The sequence below is a fragment of the Arachis stenosperma genome, chromosome 2 (genome assembly GCF_014773155.1).
Source record: "Arachis stenosperma cultivar V10309 chromosome 2, arast.V10309.gnm1.PFL2, whole genome shotgun sequence".
In the NCBI taxonomy this organism is placed as follows: Eukaryota; Viridiplantae; Streptophyta; class Magnoliopsida; order Fabales; family Fabaceae; genus Arachis; species Arachis stenosperma.
In genome coordinates, this window is record NC_080378.1 from 121,096,158 (window position 1) to 121,112,610 (window position 16,453).

General features: G+C 29.1%; 4 protein-coding genes across 4 annotated transcripts; 3 read left to right on the forward strand and 1 right to left on the reverse strand.

The window, feature by feature from the left end:
* Positions 1-5,972: 5,972 nt before the first annotated feature.
* On the reverse strand, positions 5,973-6,353 carry LOC130963651 (uncharacterized). The gene has a single exon (XM_057889754.1). The coding sequence runs from the start codon at positions 6,351-6,353 to the stop codon at positions 5,973-5,975; it is 381 nt and encodes a 126-aa protein (XP_057745737.1).
* Positions 6,354-6,562: 209 nt separating this feature from the next.
* LOC130961953 (uncharacterized) lies at positions 6,563-7,186 on the forward strand. Its single transcript, XM_057888006.1, has one exon. It carries the CDS (start codon positions 6,563-6,565, stop codon positions 7,049-7,051), a length of 489 nt encoding a protein of 162 aa, XP_057743989.1. The 3' UTR covers positions 7,052-7,186.
* A 1,942-nt stretch (positions 7,187-9,128) lies between these two features.
* On the forward strand, positions 9,129-9,443 carry LOC130963652 (protein SMALL AUXIN UP-REGULATED RNA 16-like). The gene has a single exon (XM_057889755.1). It carries the CDS (start codon positions 9,129-9,131, stop codon positions 9,441-9,443), a length of 315 nt encoding a protein of 104 aa, XP_057745738.1.
* Positions 9,444-13,757: 4,314 nt separating this feature from the next.
* On the forward strand, positions 13,758-14,323 carry LOC130962301 (auxin-responsive protein SAUR72-like). Its single transcript, XM_057888512.1, has one exon. It carries the CDS (start codon positions 13,807-13,809, stop codon positions 14,134-14,136), a length of 330 nt encoding a protein of 109 aa, XP_057744495.1. The 5' UTR covers positions 13,758-13,806; the 3' UTR covers positions 14,137-14,323.
* Positions 14,324-16,453: the final 2,130 nt, after the last annotated feature.

The following is a 16,453-nucleotide window of genomic DNA, read 5'->3' on the forward strand; positions in this document are numbered from 1 at the left end:
GATTATTCAATATTGATTAAAAAAGCAATTTGAATTTCAATTTGGTGTGGTTTCTCTTTGGTGGTGATTGTTGCTTGTAGGCTATTGGCGATGTTGGGAACCACGTCATGTCTTACGTCATCACCCGAAGGTTCTTTTGTTCAAAGAGATGAGGGCCTAGAACAATCCTATTCTATTATTGTCTATTTGGATTTAATGATGAGCCCACCCAACTCACTTCCCACCGTTTTTTCGTAAAAAAAAAAAAAAATTAACATTATCTACTTAATGATTTATTTATTAATTGGGAAATTTGTAGTATATTATATGTCACTTAGTACCATCGGTATCCAAGTCATATCAACATAGGTTTAAGAGTTTCTTATGGAATTTTTTTCAATTTTAAACATCCGATTTCAAAATCTAGAATCAAAATACTTATCACTTTGACAATTTATGTTAGTATATTTACAGGAATCTACAATAATAAAAATATAAAAAATTATTTTCTCATAAAAATATTTATTTGGTCACACTTTAAAAATATAATTATAAAAAAATAATGCTTTTAGATAAAAATAATATTTTTATAATATGCTAAAATCAAATCATAAAATTTATTATTCAATAATAATTAAAAACAAAAATTTTACATGTAAATAATTACAGAATTTTTATTAGAGTATTCACTATATTTAATTATTTATAGAGTATGAGATATATATTGTGTTAATTTACACTCTTTTCTGTCCTTAATTAGATTATTAGATTAATATGAATTTTAATTCAATTAAATTTTATATCTTATCCAATGATATATGAAGTGTGAGTCGGTATTAGTTCATATGCAAATTACCAAAACATAATTTAAATTTGCGGCTTTTTAGGTTGCGTCACAAAACTTTGTGGATTCATATATGGCCTAACCAAATTAGGTGACTAATAATTAATTAAAAACAATAGGAAAAGTATACATTATTTAATTAAGCTGGCCAAAGTCATAATTTCAGTAATTAATACTAGCGGGTTTGGGCCGTTTAGCTAGAAACAAAGCATTTTAGTTTTGTAAAATATCATTAGAGATAAGGTGTTCAAGTATCGAATCCGATTCGCATATCCGCGATATTTATTTAAATCCAGTCTGAAAATTGCGGATCTCGATTCGATCCGCAAAACTATCGGATTGGGTCGGATTCGATCCGCAAACGTTATCGGATCAGATTACGAATTTCATGTACATATTTGTATATTTACGAATTCGCAAAAATAAATAAATAAATAAGTAAATATTCTTTTATGTTTTATTTTAACTAATAATTATCATATATGTTGTATTATTTTATTTTATTATTTAAAAAAATATATTTAATAATATTTTAAGAGTAAAATGTTTAAAAGAGTAGAAAATTAGTATTTTATTAATATTTTTAAAATAAAAATAAGATTTTTAAATTACTTATATATTTTGCGGATATATTCGAGATTCGATAAATGTGTGAATCGAATCCAAATTTTAAAATTGTGGATATTAGATCTGATCTGATCCAATAATTTTAGTGTAAATTAAATCGAGATTTTAATTATATCCGATCCGATCCACGTTTACCTCTAATAAGAGAGCTGCTATTTCTAGCGGTTTCATCACTATATTGTTTCCCTTTTAATTTTAAATTGCGCCCACCACTAACTTAGCTTGTTGATGATCACTTCAAAAATATTAAACGTGTAAAGTCTTTTGCACATTGCATGCATCATCGTCGTCACATAATTAATATTGTTAATAATATTATTCAGATAAGAAGGTGCGTGTAGCATAGTTAAGACTTGTCACATTTGTTTAGAAGAGCACGAGGACATATAATATATATGATTTTTTTTCTTCGGAAAAAAAATTATAGAATTTTATATTTTATTGTTGTAGCCATCGTGATAAATAGACAGACTACTCAATCATATTTTATAGAAAGTTAAGGTAAGTTCTTTATTATTAACCACCGTACGTATCAATGTTCATCACGTATTCTTTTTTTTTTTTTCCCAACTGTATTATTTAATTTTATGGTTAGCCTTATCGTCGTACAGGTATTATTTAATTTCATGCATCATATATTCATATGAATAAATTATACTTCATACTCTTCAGTTTTTAACAATATTATTGTGAGGACTATAACGGCAATTATGGGTCATATTATTTGTGTTTATACTTTATAACGAGTGACACAATTAATTAATTACCAACATAATTCAAAATCTGCTGGCTTGAACGTAGATTTTAGACTTTTAGTATTACAAATTCAAAATCATTTCTGGATATTATAATTCTAAAATTCAAGTTGCTATCTGTCATTGAAACCAATTCGTGTGGCGAAGTTTGTCATTGGGGTAATAACTAATCACAGTCAAAATTATGTGTATGTAATACAATAATAGCCACAAAAAATAGGATATTAATTTTATTTATGTAACTTTTAAAGCAAGATAATAAAATGTAATATTTTGCGTGCAACGCTTTTGGATTCATGCATGCTAATAATCAAATAATAAATGTACGTGAGGGTTAATGTGTGTGTGTGTGTTTTTTTCCTTTCAATTAAAGTTATTATTAGTACTTAGTCCAATGATATAATCTTAAAAAGATAAAATAAATATTTAAAAAAAAGTAAATAACAAGAAAAAGAGAGACCAAAGAAGAAACTATATGTTGGCTATATTCAACTAATATAGGTTTCACTAGAGAAGAACAAATAGATATATAAACTCATCCACTGATATGGAAAAAAATGTAAATGAAAATCAACAACTTAAAATTTTATGATAAACAAAGAATGATATGTATATAATAATATATATGAATGATTGATATATCCGTCATCAACTAAAATTATTTAAAATTGCCTTTAGAGGAGCTAATAAATTGATTCAAGACAAGTGTAATGATCAAGTGTTAGGAGAGCATATCCTCAAATTAAATGATGGCTAAACATAATCATAAGCCCAATTTAATTTATTAAGTAGCTGATTATTCTTCGTTATCCTTTAGCTTTGTTAATACTTAAAGCGAAATACACATTTATCAAATCAAAGTAGAGCAGTAGAACACATTACTATTCATAATTCGGATTCAGTGTATTAAGTACAACAAGGATTGTTGTTGTTGTTGAAACAAGATTTTGTAGATTCAGTAGTTTTCCTTCTTTTCTTTTCCAATTATACTTTTATTTTGGTTGCCAAAAAAGGGTAGTTTAGAATAATATAATAAATTATGATTCTGGTTATATTATGAACTAGGTAGCTAGTTGAGTTAGCAACAAGAAGTTAAGATAATGATATTTATTATTTGAAAAGGAAATTTGGCCAAACAGCAATACCAATTCCTTTGCAATTTGTCAAAACACAGAATTGAAATTGTAAGGACCTTGTTGTCTAGTTAAGACCTTTGAGGGAGAGGAAGGTGAGTCATCAATGTGGGTCCATTTTGTGACTCAGCCATGACTGTAATACGCACAAATTAATATGTCGGTTATTATTATGGCCATGTGATGATGCATCATATCATACATACATCATCATTCATCCATTGCCATGCATCATAACATGGCAAATACACACATATCATGGATCATGTGAATCCTTTTGCCGGTTACTTCTCTACCCTACTGCATTACTACTATTCTACTAGCATATATATTATAAAGGATTAATTATTCTACTAAAATTTTAAGAAGATTTTTAGATTATTTTTAATTTTGTAATTAATTTTTTTTTAAAATATGTAATCAAATATTTAATTAAATTCTTAATTATGAATATCTTTAATTTACAGATAAATATTGAATTAATTTTAATAATTTTCATACTAAAAAAGACTTAATTACAAAATTAAAATAATGTAAGAATTTAGTTCAAAAATATATAAAAATTTAATTATAAATTTAGTAAAATAACTAAATCAATTATAAAATATATTTATATAATTGATAAGGAACATTAATTTTTACTACCAATATAAGAGTTAGTTAATTGGTGATTTTAAGAAAATGTTCGAAAATTAATACTTTTAGTTTAAAAACAAATTAAATAAATATAAAAAATATTAATCACTTAGAATTTTTCTTCTCTTTATTCTAAATATTAGGAGCCTAGATGAATGTCTAAACCTCATGGAATATTAGTACAAAATTTAGCTAATTTTTATTAATAAAAAATAATTACATACAAAAGTGCATTGATGTTGGTAAATTTGAGTTTGAAAAAGGTTTAGGGGTTGGGACCCTTTTGTGTTTGTTCCTTTTTTGACTCTTATAAATTGTGGGTAGCCACCAGACAAGAGGGGTACTTGTTGGGTCCCACTCCACGTCAACAACACATGTGGATGTATGTGTTGGTGTTTGATTTTGCACGCCATGCGTGCCTCTCCATAACTTTAACACGTCTCTTCCATTTCATGCATTAAATTTTATGATATGATTCATACACAACTAGTATGCTCTCATCTAATTAATATTAAGAAAAAAAAAAACAGCTCAATCTATTTTGTTTTTCATTCGCAAAAGTTGAATTTATTAATCATAGTTATATGGCTTCACGAAAATACACAACAAACTTAAATTTGCAAATTAAATATGTAAATAGAGATTAAACGGTTTAATTAGATATCTAAATACACATAATACCTAATATATTTCTGTTGAAGCCCGTGGTCAAACTTCAAAGAGTGGAATTCTCGTTTAAAAAATGACCCAAAACTATTGTTATAGTTCAAAACCCACGTGCACTCCACTCAATATTCTTCTTTCTACTGCTATTACTACAGCTACAATTCCAATTTTTCAATCTCAAAAAGCATGATACGCATGCAAAAGCTTGCCTATTTTTATGGGTACAAGCACAACTTGGTTTGAATTATAAATTCGTTATGTTGAGATGAAAAATTTCGACGCTGTTTTTGTTTCATCTATGACTTTTTTTTTTCTCTTCTATTTTATTTTAATTTGGTCATGTGGATAAGGTTTAGGATTTGGACTTCAAATTTTCTTCAGCTTGACCAGCACCACCCGTGAATTGTATTTGGCCTTTTCTAGTCGAAGTAGGTATTATTATTTTAACATCAATTTTGTGACGCAAGACTCAAAAATAATGATTTTCCTCCCTAAGTTTCATACTAATTAATAAGGAAATAGACATTTCCTTAAATATCTTGCAACAAAAAAGATCCCCGACTTCTTTGACTAATCGAGAAATGAAAAATACAAGGGTTGAAATGTAAGCATGAGTATGTACCATTAATCAAACTCTAAAAGCTACGTTTATCTAAGAAAAGTTCACCTTTATTTCTACTCAACTCATCCTAAGGCCGTTGTTCATCTATTAATATTAGAATTTTAATAATAAACTTTTTAGAATATAAACATTTCAACGTTTTTATATACTTTAATTTTGTATTTCTAAAAGAATACTTTAAAAGCTAAAACACTTGTTATTTATTTATTTATGAATTATATAGTTGACTAACTTAACATAACACATGTCAATTCACATATCAGTAGTGCTAAGGCCTAAGAATCAACATATTTTGTGATTTATAATCATCAATTAATTTGTTATAAATATTTTTAATAATATAAAATTATATTTAATAATATAAAATTATATATTTTTTAATAATTAAATACAATTTTAATAAAAATAATGGCATAACGGCTGACGCTTTCGCTTCACATATTAACTATGATTTTCTTATAAAAATATTTTCATATGAATAACTACTAATTTTGATAAAATAATTTTATATGATCAAATTCTTCTTATTTCTTACTAAGCAACTTCACTCTTTCAAAAACTGAAAAATACACATAATTCTTAATAGTTTTTTTTTTTTTTGTGACAACACATAATTCATAATAGTTATTGTTAGTTATATATGAACAAAATACTAAAAAAAAAAAAAAATAAAATACATGAACAAAATAGTAATATATGAACATGGAAGATTAACCTGTGTTTTGACGGTGATTGTGAATGACAACCTTAATGCCTCTCTTCCTGAAAGCATTAACCACTGCCCACACCTTAGCTCCGCTATCCTTCTCCTTCTTCTCGATCTCTCTCTCTAAGTCCACGTCCACCTCGCCGCCCATCCCCACCGTCACCCCTGCCGCCTCCTCCGCCTTCAGCCGCATCGCCAGCACCTCACCTACCGCCTCCGCCGCTTTCACGTCGCACGCTCTTCCCCATACAAACGCGCCCTTGATCGCGTGCTCCACCGTCGACGCGCTCGCCACCACCCTTCCGTCGTGGTGGTTCCCCGCCACCACGTTCGCCGTCATGTGCTTCGCCGATGTGTATACCCTCAGCAAGTACCTTCCCTGCATCGTTAACATCCAAGTACCCAAATTCCATAGCTCCCAAATCGTATTTAGTTTGGGCCTTAATTGGGCCACGGCCCAATATTAACTTGCAACACTTTGATTCCTGGGCCTGTGGCCCAAATAGAAAACTTCTCTACCACTATCCATTAAAAAAAAAAACAGGTGGAGGTAGTAGCTTGACTAGCTTCTAGATAGTGGGTCTGTGGGTGGGAATGGCATCAATTCCGGCGTCGCGTTGGGTGGTTCCGCCACGGTTACTTTCGCATTGGATCAATGTCATTGGCTCTTCTAAAACTAAAACAGCTTCTTATTCTTATTCTTATTCTGGAATAATCTCCGATTCCCATTCTCATTATTCTTATATCCCTGTTCCTATTCCACGACGTTGTTTTTCCGCCATGGCAACTCCACAAGACTCCGCTTCCACCAAAACTGAGAGGGTCGTTGTGAAGGGGAAGGTGCAGGGTGTCTTCTACAGGAACTGGACCATTGAGAACGCTACCCAGTTGGGCCTTAAAGGATGGGTCCGTAACCGCCGTGACGGCTCCGTCGAGGCCCTCTTCTCCGGCCCCTCAGACGCCGTCCAGGAGATGGAGCAAAGGTGCCGACGTGGGCCGCCTGATGCCATCGTCACCGGTTTCGAGGCTTTTCCTTCCACGGATGATCCTGGCAATGGCTTCGAACGCAAACCAACTGTTTGATGAAATGACTAAGACAGAAAAAAAAGGAAAAAAAATGTTTGTGTTTGCTGTTTGTTATTTTTGTTTACCACTTACCAGTGTAATTTCTGTTATGTACTAGTGCTTGTTATTATGAGCATTCCACACTGTTTTGTCCTCGTTGTGAGTAATTGCATACTCTATACCTGCCTTTTGGTTATGATAGATCATAGATGCTTGCTTCTTGGCTATGAATTATGTGATTATATAGCTTTGAATATTTTTTCATGGGAGTTAGCTGGTTAATGATTCTTATTTATTCAAAAAGTAGAAGTTTGTTTTGTTGATTCAATGCCTAAGAGTAGTTAGGATAGCGAAAATGCAATGCCACTTAAGATTGGAGGAACTAAAGAAGATCACCACAGGTGTTCAATAGTCTCTGTTTCAAGGAATCCCCACTTGTGGTGTTTTCTTTTTTAACAATGCTATGATTACTATCAGAATTGAACAATAGATGGTGAGTGCCTTTGGAGAAAACAGTAGATGTGTAGCAACCATGCCGTAATTTGGTCTGTTAGTATTACAGGGATTGGTTTGTGGAAGGGTGAATGGCACAAGAAAAAGTTTATAAAAAAGAGGGTAATACTATGGTGAAGAGAGAAGTTGGGTGAAGTGTGAAGATTGTTTGTTTTACAATAGAAAAAAATAATAAAAGAATAAAAAAAATCATGTTCAATGCACACTCCATTTAAAAATTTAGTTACGATCTTCACTCTGCACCAAAGAAGTTCCCTAAAATAGAAGCACAAGTATAGGACTAAGTAAGTAACTCATGCCATGCACCTAAGGTATTTTTTTGTTCTGTTATCAGAATAATGACTACATTTGAATTCTTAATTTAAACCGGAAGCAGGATATGAGTTAGAGTTTTAGTGACAAATGAAGTGCTTGAAGAGTTCCCCTCCTTCTTGGCTCTTATATCATTGCAGCTGAAAACCATAATCCAGGAAAAGGCAAGAGAGTTACTGATATTTTGTAATGTTTCAAATACTACTAGTGTTGTAATAATTTCTTCTTCGTTGTTTCTGCTATGATGTTCTAAATATGTACTAGTCTGGGACTGAAATGATTGTTTTTTATTTTTGTGTTCTCTTTGTCTTCCCCACTTTTAAATCAACACAATCATGTTATATATATATGGAGTTGTTGGGGGATATTAATTATTAATTATTAGATGGAACAGTGATCACATGCGAATTCTTTGTTACAGAGGTTTTCCTCTCTAGCCATATAGTCATTGGAAATAGATATTTAATAAGCCATTTTATATATTAGAGATAATCACAACATTTTGCCTAGCAGATTAACTAAACAAAAGTTTGATATGGTTACAGTTCACTCCCTTACCTATCTGAGTATTAGTCCTAGAAAACTATTGTTACGCGTTGTCTATGACACAGTTTCTTTAGTTTATTCTCGATTAAATAGTCTACGTGAAATAAAATTGTACATGAAAATATCTGTGAGGCTGATCTTTTGTTAATAACATGTGATTATATTGTTAAGCTCTCTCTTTTGTTGTGTCCCTATCCCCTTTACCTTCTTTGCATTGAACACTCCCATTTTATTTAGTTTATGCATTGAACACTTTCTATTATTTAGATTATGCATTTAACTCTTAATCCTAGCTAAACAATGTTGATTAGGACGCTTGATGATTGAAGAAGCGGATTTAAACACAACCGCTGACCCTTGGAGTTCATAACTTAATATGTTGGCCCTGGTTGCTTTTGTGTTGTCACCCTAATCTATGTTTCGTCTCTTGCATTCAAATTGCAATACTGAATTGAAAGATGATACTTCAAGGGTATACAGCTACCTTAGTCCCAAAAATGTGGGAAACAGTTAACACTAGCCGCTTATTAAAGTTCACATGTCACTGTCCCTTACATATACTTATCCACCAGCAATATATATTTATGATCTACCATACATTTTAGCTAGCATAGGCCATTATATATATATATATTTTTTTTTTCTAGTGTTGCATTCACAATATCAGCAAAAAGATACTTTTCCAATTTATTGATATATTGACTAGAGCTTTGTCCACCTGATCATGGCAAAGACTAGTGTTTGTGGAAGATTGTTGAAGGGGGGCTTTGGAGGACTGTTGCTCATAATGAGGAAACTGAGGACTAGCTTAACACATTCAAAAGGGGTAAAACAAGGTCACTTTGTGGTGATTGCAACTCAAGGGTGGAAGCCAGAGAGGTTCTTCATCAAATTGAGCTATTTGGATCACCCTGAATTTGTGAAGTTGCTAGAGCAGGCTGAAGAAGAGTTTGGATTCTCTCAGGTGGGAGCATTGGAAATTCCTTGTGAGCCTGATGAGTTGAAGAGAATCATTAGAAGTAAACTGACAAAGCATTGAAATAATAAGGTTTATCACAGTGTTAGTTATTGAGATTATGCAACAGGTACAAAGCTTTGTTAATGCAGGAGCAGGGCCTTTTTCTTGTTGTATATATAGGTGTTATTTGTCTACTTTCCCTTCTAATCATGGTATATATATATACCATAATTTGTATAATTTTAATGGTTCTCTGTCGCATTCTAGTAATTCTGACCTGATGATATAGTTCAATAAGTCCACATGTAGCAAGGATGGTATTATGAGAAGGAAAAGTATAGGGTACCACCATATTATCCGTCAACTTCTGCCAGTTTTTATTTATATTTGTGTTTCATGGAAGTGTGTTCGTAGATGTGTCTAGTAATTAATATATTTTAAATACATATATAAAGAGACACATCCAGAAAATATATCTATAAAGACATTTCTATTAAACACAGTTATAAAAAAGACATTTTTATTAGGCACATCCACGAACACACTTCCATAAAACACAATTATAAATAAGAGTTGGCAGAAGTTGACAGATATGTTATTGGTAACGTAGCGGGTTATGAGAAATAGAATGGCTAAGATATGTAGATTTAATTTTATATTGATTGAACTTTTATAGGAGTCACTAAGAGTGAGTTTGATTGGAAGGAATGGAACAATGAAGAGGAAAAGTAAGTTTAAAGAATTTATAAAAATTTTATGCAAAATAATGTCTTTGAATATTCTTTAGAAAAAAAATTGAAGCAATTTTGTCGAGGGACTTTGACTATTAACAAATAAAAATGAAGAATTTTAGTTTTCTCAAAAGAAAAGGAATTTCAATATTTTTTTTGTTAAATGCTATGGTACCTTTGAGATTGTGCCTAACTTACTAAAAAAGACAAATAAATAATATTTAATAAATTTTAAATATTTTATTTTTTGTTTTAAACATTTTAATTTTTACTTTTAAAAGCAAGTTAGGCAATTTAGGCCTCATAGTAAAAGGCATCATAGAATTCACCATATTTTTTAATCTCATCTTGGAGGCAGTACTTTTATTATTTTTTGTCATCACTCGATCAGTACAAATATTAACTTATATTTAACAAATAAATTTTACTAATTTATGTGTATAATATTTAAAAATATAGGTGCAAATTGTATTGATTTATGTGTGTAATTTTTAGTAAATATATGTGCAAATTAAATTTTTGTGTGTAAAATTCTTGTAAATATGAGTACAAATTATTATTGACAAAAAATCATATTTGTTGGTCATATAATATTATTCAATAATAAAATTAATTACACAGTTTATAAATAATTATAATTAAATATAATCTAACTATCTTTGTTCAAACAAAATATTTTAAAAATACAACTAATATAATTATCCCAATCAACTAAAAAAAATTAAAAAGATTTCATCCACGCAGTAACATTTAAATGGTATTTTTCGAAATCAAAGTGAATGTTTAGAACTACCATTTTCTTAAGAAATATATTTATTCCCTTAATACGGGTTGAAATCAAAGTGAATGGATTACAATTTATTTCTTAAGAAATATATTTATTCCCTTAATACCATGTAGTATGTTTTTCTCTCTTTCGAAACACAGCTCCATAAATTGAAAACAAACATAAAGAACTAAAATATATTAAAGTTCTATAGTAGTGAGCACTAAGCACGACTACTATGTATATGCTGCATGCATATGAGAGGGGAAAAGAAAAAAAAATGTAGGTAGATTAATTTACTCCAAGGTTTTTTTTTTGGTTAAAAAAATGCTATATATTACATTAGAAAAAAAAAAAAAAACACTTTATCTTTTAAACACTTTATACATTCATATGCTTTGTCCCCAGGCCCCTATCATTCACATACGTTGCACTGTTGCATGGAATGATGGCTAACAATATATATAATACACCAAAAATACATTTAAGTATTTAACTATGAGCAGAAGAAAAAAGGGGGCCATAAACACTTCCATCCATAGATTCAAAATCGATTCTTGACGTGGACATAATATTGTGGTTATAGATAGTTACCATTCCAATCACATTACAATGGAATATCGTCATATGTTTTAATAATTATTAGTCTTCAAATTGTGAACATATAAATATTTGTCGTTGCAATAACTGATATATGAGCTTTTTTTTCTTTTATTTTTTTTATGGAAGATAGGGAGGTTCAAACTCGCAAACTCTTAGATGAGCATAGAAGACTATGTCATTTGAACTATAACTCATTAACAATTGATATATGAGCTTATTTGCAATTATAATTGCAATCTAATGCCTTTTACCCTTCTTTGATTAGGATTTTGTTCTTAATTATAACTTGTAAGCATGGATTATAAATTTATAATCAAGGTTATAAAAATTGAACAGGAATTTATAGAGCGAGAGATTTACAAATTTAAAGATTCAATAAAAATTGAACTAAGCATAATAAAATAATATATTTATATATAATATATATATTTTTTAGAAAGTGATCTATTTGTATTTTATTATTCTAAATTGGTTAATTATTAAAAAATTATATCGATTCAATTATCAATTGATTTTTTATTTGAACTAAATTAGTTTGATGACCAATTTTTGATAAATCTAATTGAGCCACCATGTTCAGTCTAGTTCTCATAACAATGATTGTAATATATTAGAAAGTTTGAAAGAGCGGTTTTGGTTCTACTAATGGGTCTTTTAAGTTTTGATTCCACTACCTTTATAATTAGCTTGCAAATCTTGCAATCTCATACGTTGCACTTAGTATAAATATAATAAGTATAGTTTTAATTGTTTGATGAAAATTCAAGTTAATCATCAAAAGCTTGCATGCATTGCATGCATTGGCGAGTCCTTTGATCACAACAAGTCATTTGAAAAGAAATCAAGATTTTGTTCGTCGTTTAGGCTAAAACATATTAACATAATCTAGCTAGCTATTAGAAACATTGATTTGAGAAGAGAAACCAAAAAATTGGATATTGTGTTAGTTAACCATATTATACAATAAAACAATATTTAAGAAAGTGACAACAGATTCTAGGCCCTCCCTTAAAGATAAGAGTTGCTTCTCGATTGGGAAGGAAGTAATTGACCTTTCAAAATAATAGCAATGAATAATCCATGGTTAGCTAAAACCACTTGCAACGTAGATATATATCCGCGTCTACTTTAATTTTCAAATGACTAATATTAAGTATTAGAGATGCAATAACACAAAATTATTTTATTTAATTCTTTGAAATAAGGGCATTTTATTGAGTTGCTGTGTCTGTATGTTAGACATATTTTAGACACGATATTTATCGACATTCATTTTGACATGTGTGTCTGTCATATTTAACCGTGTCTTAATAAAAAATAAAAAAATTTTTTACCGGACACACTTAGACACACTTAAATATCATCACGTATCAGCGTGTCCAACCTTATTCTTAACATATATTGTTGAAATGAGTTTAGAAATAAGAATAAATTACCATTTGTACCCATGGACAAATGTACCCATATAAGAATAAAACGACAATTGTAACCACGGAAGATGGCTTCTGTGTGCCAAGAGTACCCTAACGGATCAATTGCGTAACCCAAGTCTGGTACTCTTTGGCACACGGAGGCCATCTTCTGTGGTTACAATTGTCGTTTTATTCTTACATTGGTATATTCGCCCGCGTTTATATCTTTCATAGCTACAAATGATAATTTATTTTTAGAAATAATATATATTATTATTTATTAAAACAAAAAATATTTTAAATATTTTTATATAGTTAAAGAAAGACATTAAAAACAGTTAAAAAAGTTATTTTATATTTTAACAGCAATAAAATATAAAAAATTTATCTAAAAAATACTTTATATTCTATATATATGTCGTGTCCCCGTGTCTTATAAGATTTTAAAATTCGTGTGTCCACATGTTCTGTGTCGTGTTGTCTCCCGTATCTGTGCATCATAGATTTAATTTAATATTAACATAGTAATTTTATGTATAATATTTATAATTATATTTTATTATATTTAAATTTATTTATTTATTTTAATAATAATTAAAATATATAAAATAAAAAATTCATACATTAAAAAAATAAGTTATGTTTCCTTAGGATTTTCAATGACTCCCAAACATTAATAGATACCCAAAAAACAAAAAAAGAAATCACAATGGCTACAATCACATCCACGTCGATGGCCACGGTGGCAAACAAAATTCCCAAATAAGTTGAAGAAAAAACCCTAGAAAAATTGGAAGCCAGAAAAATTAGAGATACTGTTTTGAGATATTCCAACTATAAATACAGAAACTTTTCTTCACGTAGAGATCACAATTGAGAAGTTTTTTCAAAGTATTAATCTTTTCACAAACTTTTTTATTATTAGGAGAAAGATGATTAGGGCTTTTGTTGGGAGCATAATAAGAAAGGGTCTCTCAGTGTTGTTTGTAGCAATAAGGGGAAGTGGTAGTTCAGAAGAACATTTGATGTATTTCAATGATGAAGTTGATGATGAAACTGTGGAAGGGTATTTCACTGTTCTTGCCACAAAGGGCAAAGAAACAAGAAGGTTCAGTGTTGAGTTAGATTGCTTGACTGATCCTGCATTCTTGGGACTTCTTGATCAAGCTGAAGAAGAGTATGGCTTCAGACAGAAAGGAGCTATTTCTGTTCCCTGTAGGCCTCAAGAACTTCAGAAGATTCTAGATGATATGAAAGCATAGACTTCAATCAAGAAGCTAAGCTTCATATATAATATGTGCATCTTGTTAATTAATTAAGATAATCAACTACTAATACTACTACTACTATATAGTTTAACAGTTGGCTAAGGATTATACCAATTACCAACAAGTATTACTTGCTCACTTTAATCTTTAGTCAATTGGTTGTTAAGTTTCTCTTGAAATCAATAAAACTATACTTGTGTATGCATGTGTTATTGCCTCAATAATTTTTTTTCAATATTTTCCAATTTTATTTGTTTGTTCTGTGAATTAGAAGGTAGGCTAGTAATAATCATACTTTTTTTTTGCTTTCAATTGAACCTTTAATTTGGCATCTCATCATTTTCATGTTTATTTTAGAAATTTGATTAATTTGTCCTAACTAGATCGATGAAGTCCTATATGTTGATGAATCCTAATAAGTTCATAGTATCCCTGCATTAGTAGTAGTGTTTCATAAGCAGCTTTAATTTTTATATTTATTTTTTATTTAAAAAAATATTGTTGGTCATATAGGCCTGTTTTAATTTGTAATATAAGAGTATTAGGAGGTTAACAAGTTTTGTAATTTATAGCTGTCTCACGATTTTACTTTTGACGATAGGGATGATAACTAAAGCTTCCCACACTCACTCGTCAAAATGCATCATGCTAAGAAGAGGTATCAACACTCTTATAAGACATGTTTCGTTCTCTTCCCTAATCGATGTGGGACTTTACAATAGCCATTAATTAATTATTATTAATATTTTTAATAGTGTAAAATTATATTTAATGATATAAAATTACTTATTTTTCTTCTACTAGTTAAGTGCGGACAAAATTTTAATATAACTGTTTGCCCCCATAAACTTTCTCTTTGTGTGATAATAAGAAAGCTCATGAATCATTGGTCGTCACACTCTCTATTATGAAGAAAAATATTGAGCTTATAAGTTAGGTTTGATAAATCCTTTACCTTCTAAAAGTATCTTTTTAAAGTTAATTTTTCAATATAGCTATTTATATTTGATAAATTAAAATAAAATATTTTAATAAATTAAATAAAAGTATAAAAATTATATTTGATAAATTAATACATTTAAAATGAATTTAACAAATATAAACATAATAAATCATAATAAATGTAAATATTTATTGCCATATAAAATTAAATTAGATTTAATTTTGAAAAGATTCAACTAACTTTAAAATTCATCTTTATAAATATTTTAAAAAACTCCTAATCTTTTCAAAATTTAAAAAACAAACACATTATTTTTCTATTTATCAAATAGAAAGGGATTGAAATGATATTTATGTCTCTCCAAAATTTTTTTACCAACTTCCTAATTAAAATGAAGTCAAAAACTCAAAAACAAAAAAAAATTAATAGAATTTTAATGTAGTTATTTTCATACGATATTGCTAATTAAAATAAGTTAGATAATTTAATATATTTAACTAAATTGATATCTAACCATTTTGGCTTCACATATGAATTTTCACCTACTATTCCACTAGAATGCAAAAGCAATTATATATATTTTCCTGTTTCTTCTTTTAACAAGTCATAATTATATTCAACTTTCTACAGAAGTTTATCATGGTTGCCTATTAGGTTTTAGTCAGTTGGCAAAACAGCAATCAATGTTTTCACGTGAATGAAAGTTATTATCAAATCATCAGCGGAAACCAACACCCAAAGCAGTGGGATTGGTTTTGCTAATATTGCTCGACAAAACAAACATCACCAAATTCATCCATGCTTTTCTGCTTGCATGTCATCTCCATAACTTTGCATTTTATGCATTTAATTATAGTATAAAGCAATTCTAATTTTTAGAATGAAAACTATTCGCAATCCACAATAATAATTAATTTTTTCTGTCACGAGTTTAACGTTTTGAAAATACAAGTGATTGATCATCAGACATCTATAGGATTAATTTAGAGAATTGTAATATATCCGTAACACCTTTTTTTTTTCTCCCACCGTATCTTCCAATAATAATTTAGTAAAGACGAATCTAAAAATATTATTATAGAACTAATTACATATATAATATTAAAAAATTATATAATAAGAGATATATTATAAAAATAGAGAATATATTTTAAAGTATAAAAAAATATATTTGTATTTTTTATTAATAAAGTAGTCAATTTTTTGTATCATAAAAATAATCGATAATAGAATATGTATCAAATTTTTTAATAATTTTTTTAATATAATTAAAATAAAATTAGCAAACAATTCATCTTTTATTTTATTTCTGAATTATTCTTCACAAAATTCATAGCCGAAAAAGATCTCTCAGTTTTCAGTTGTAGC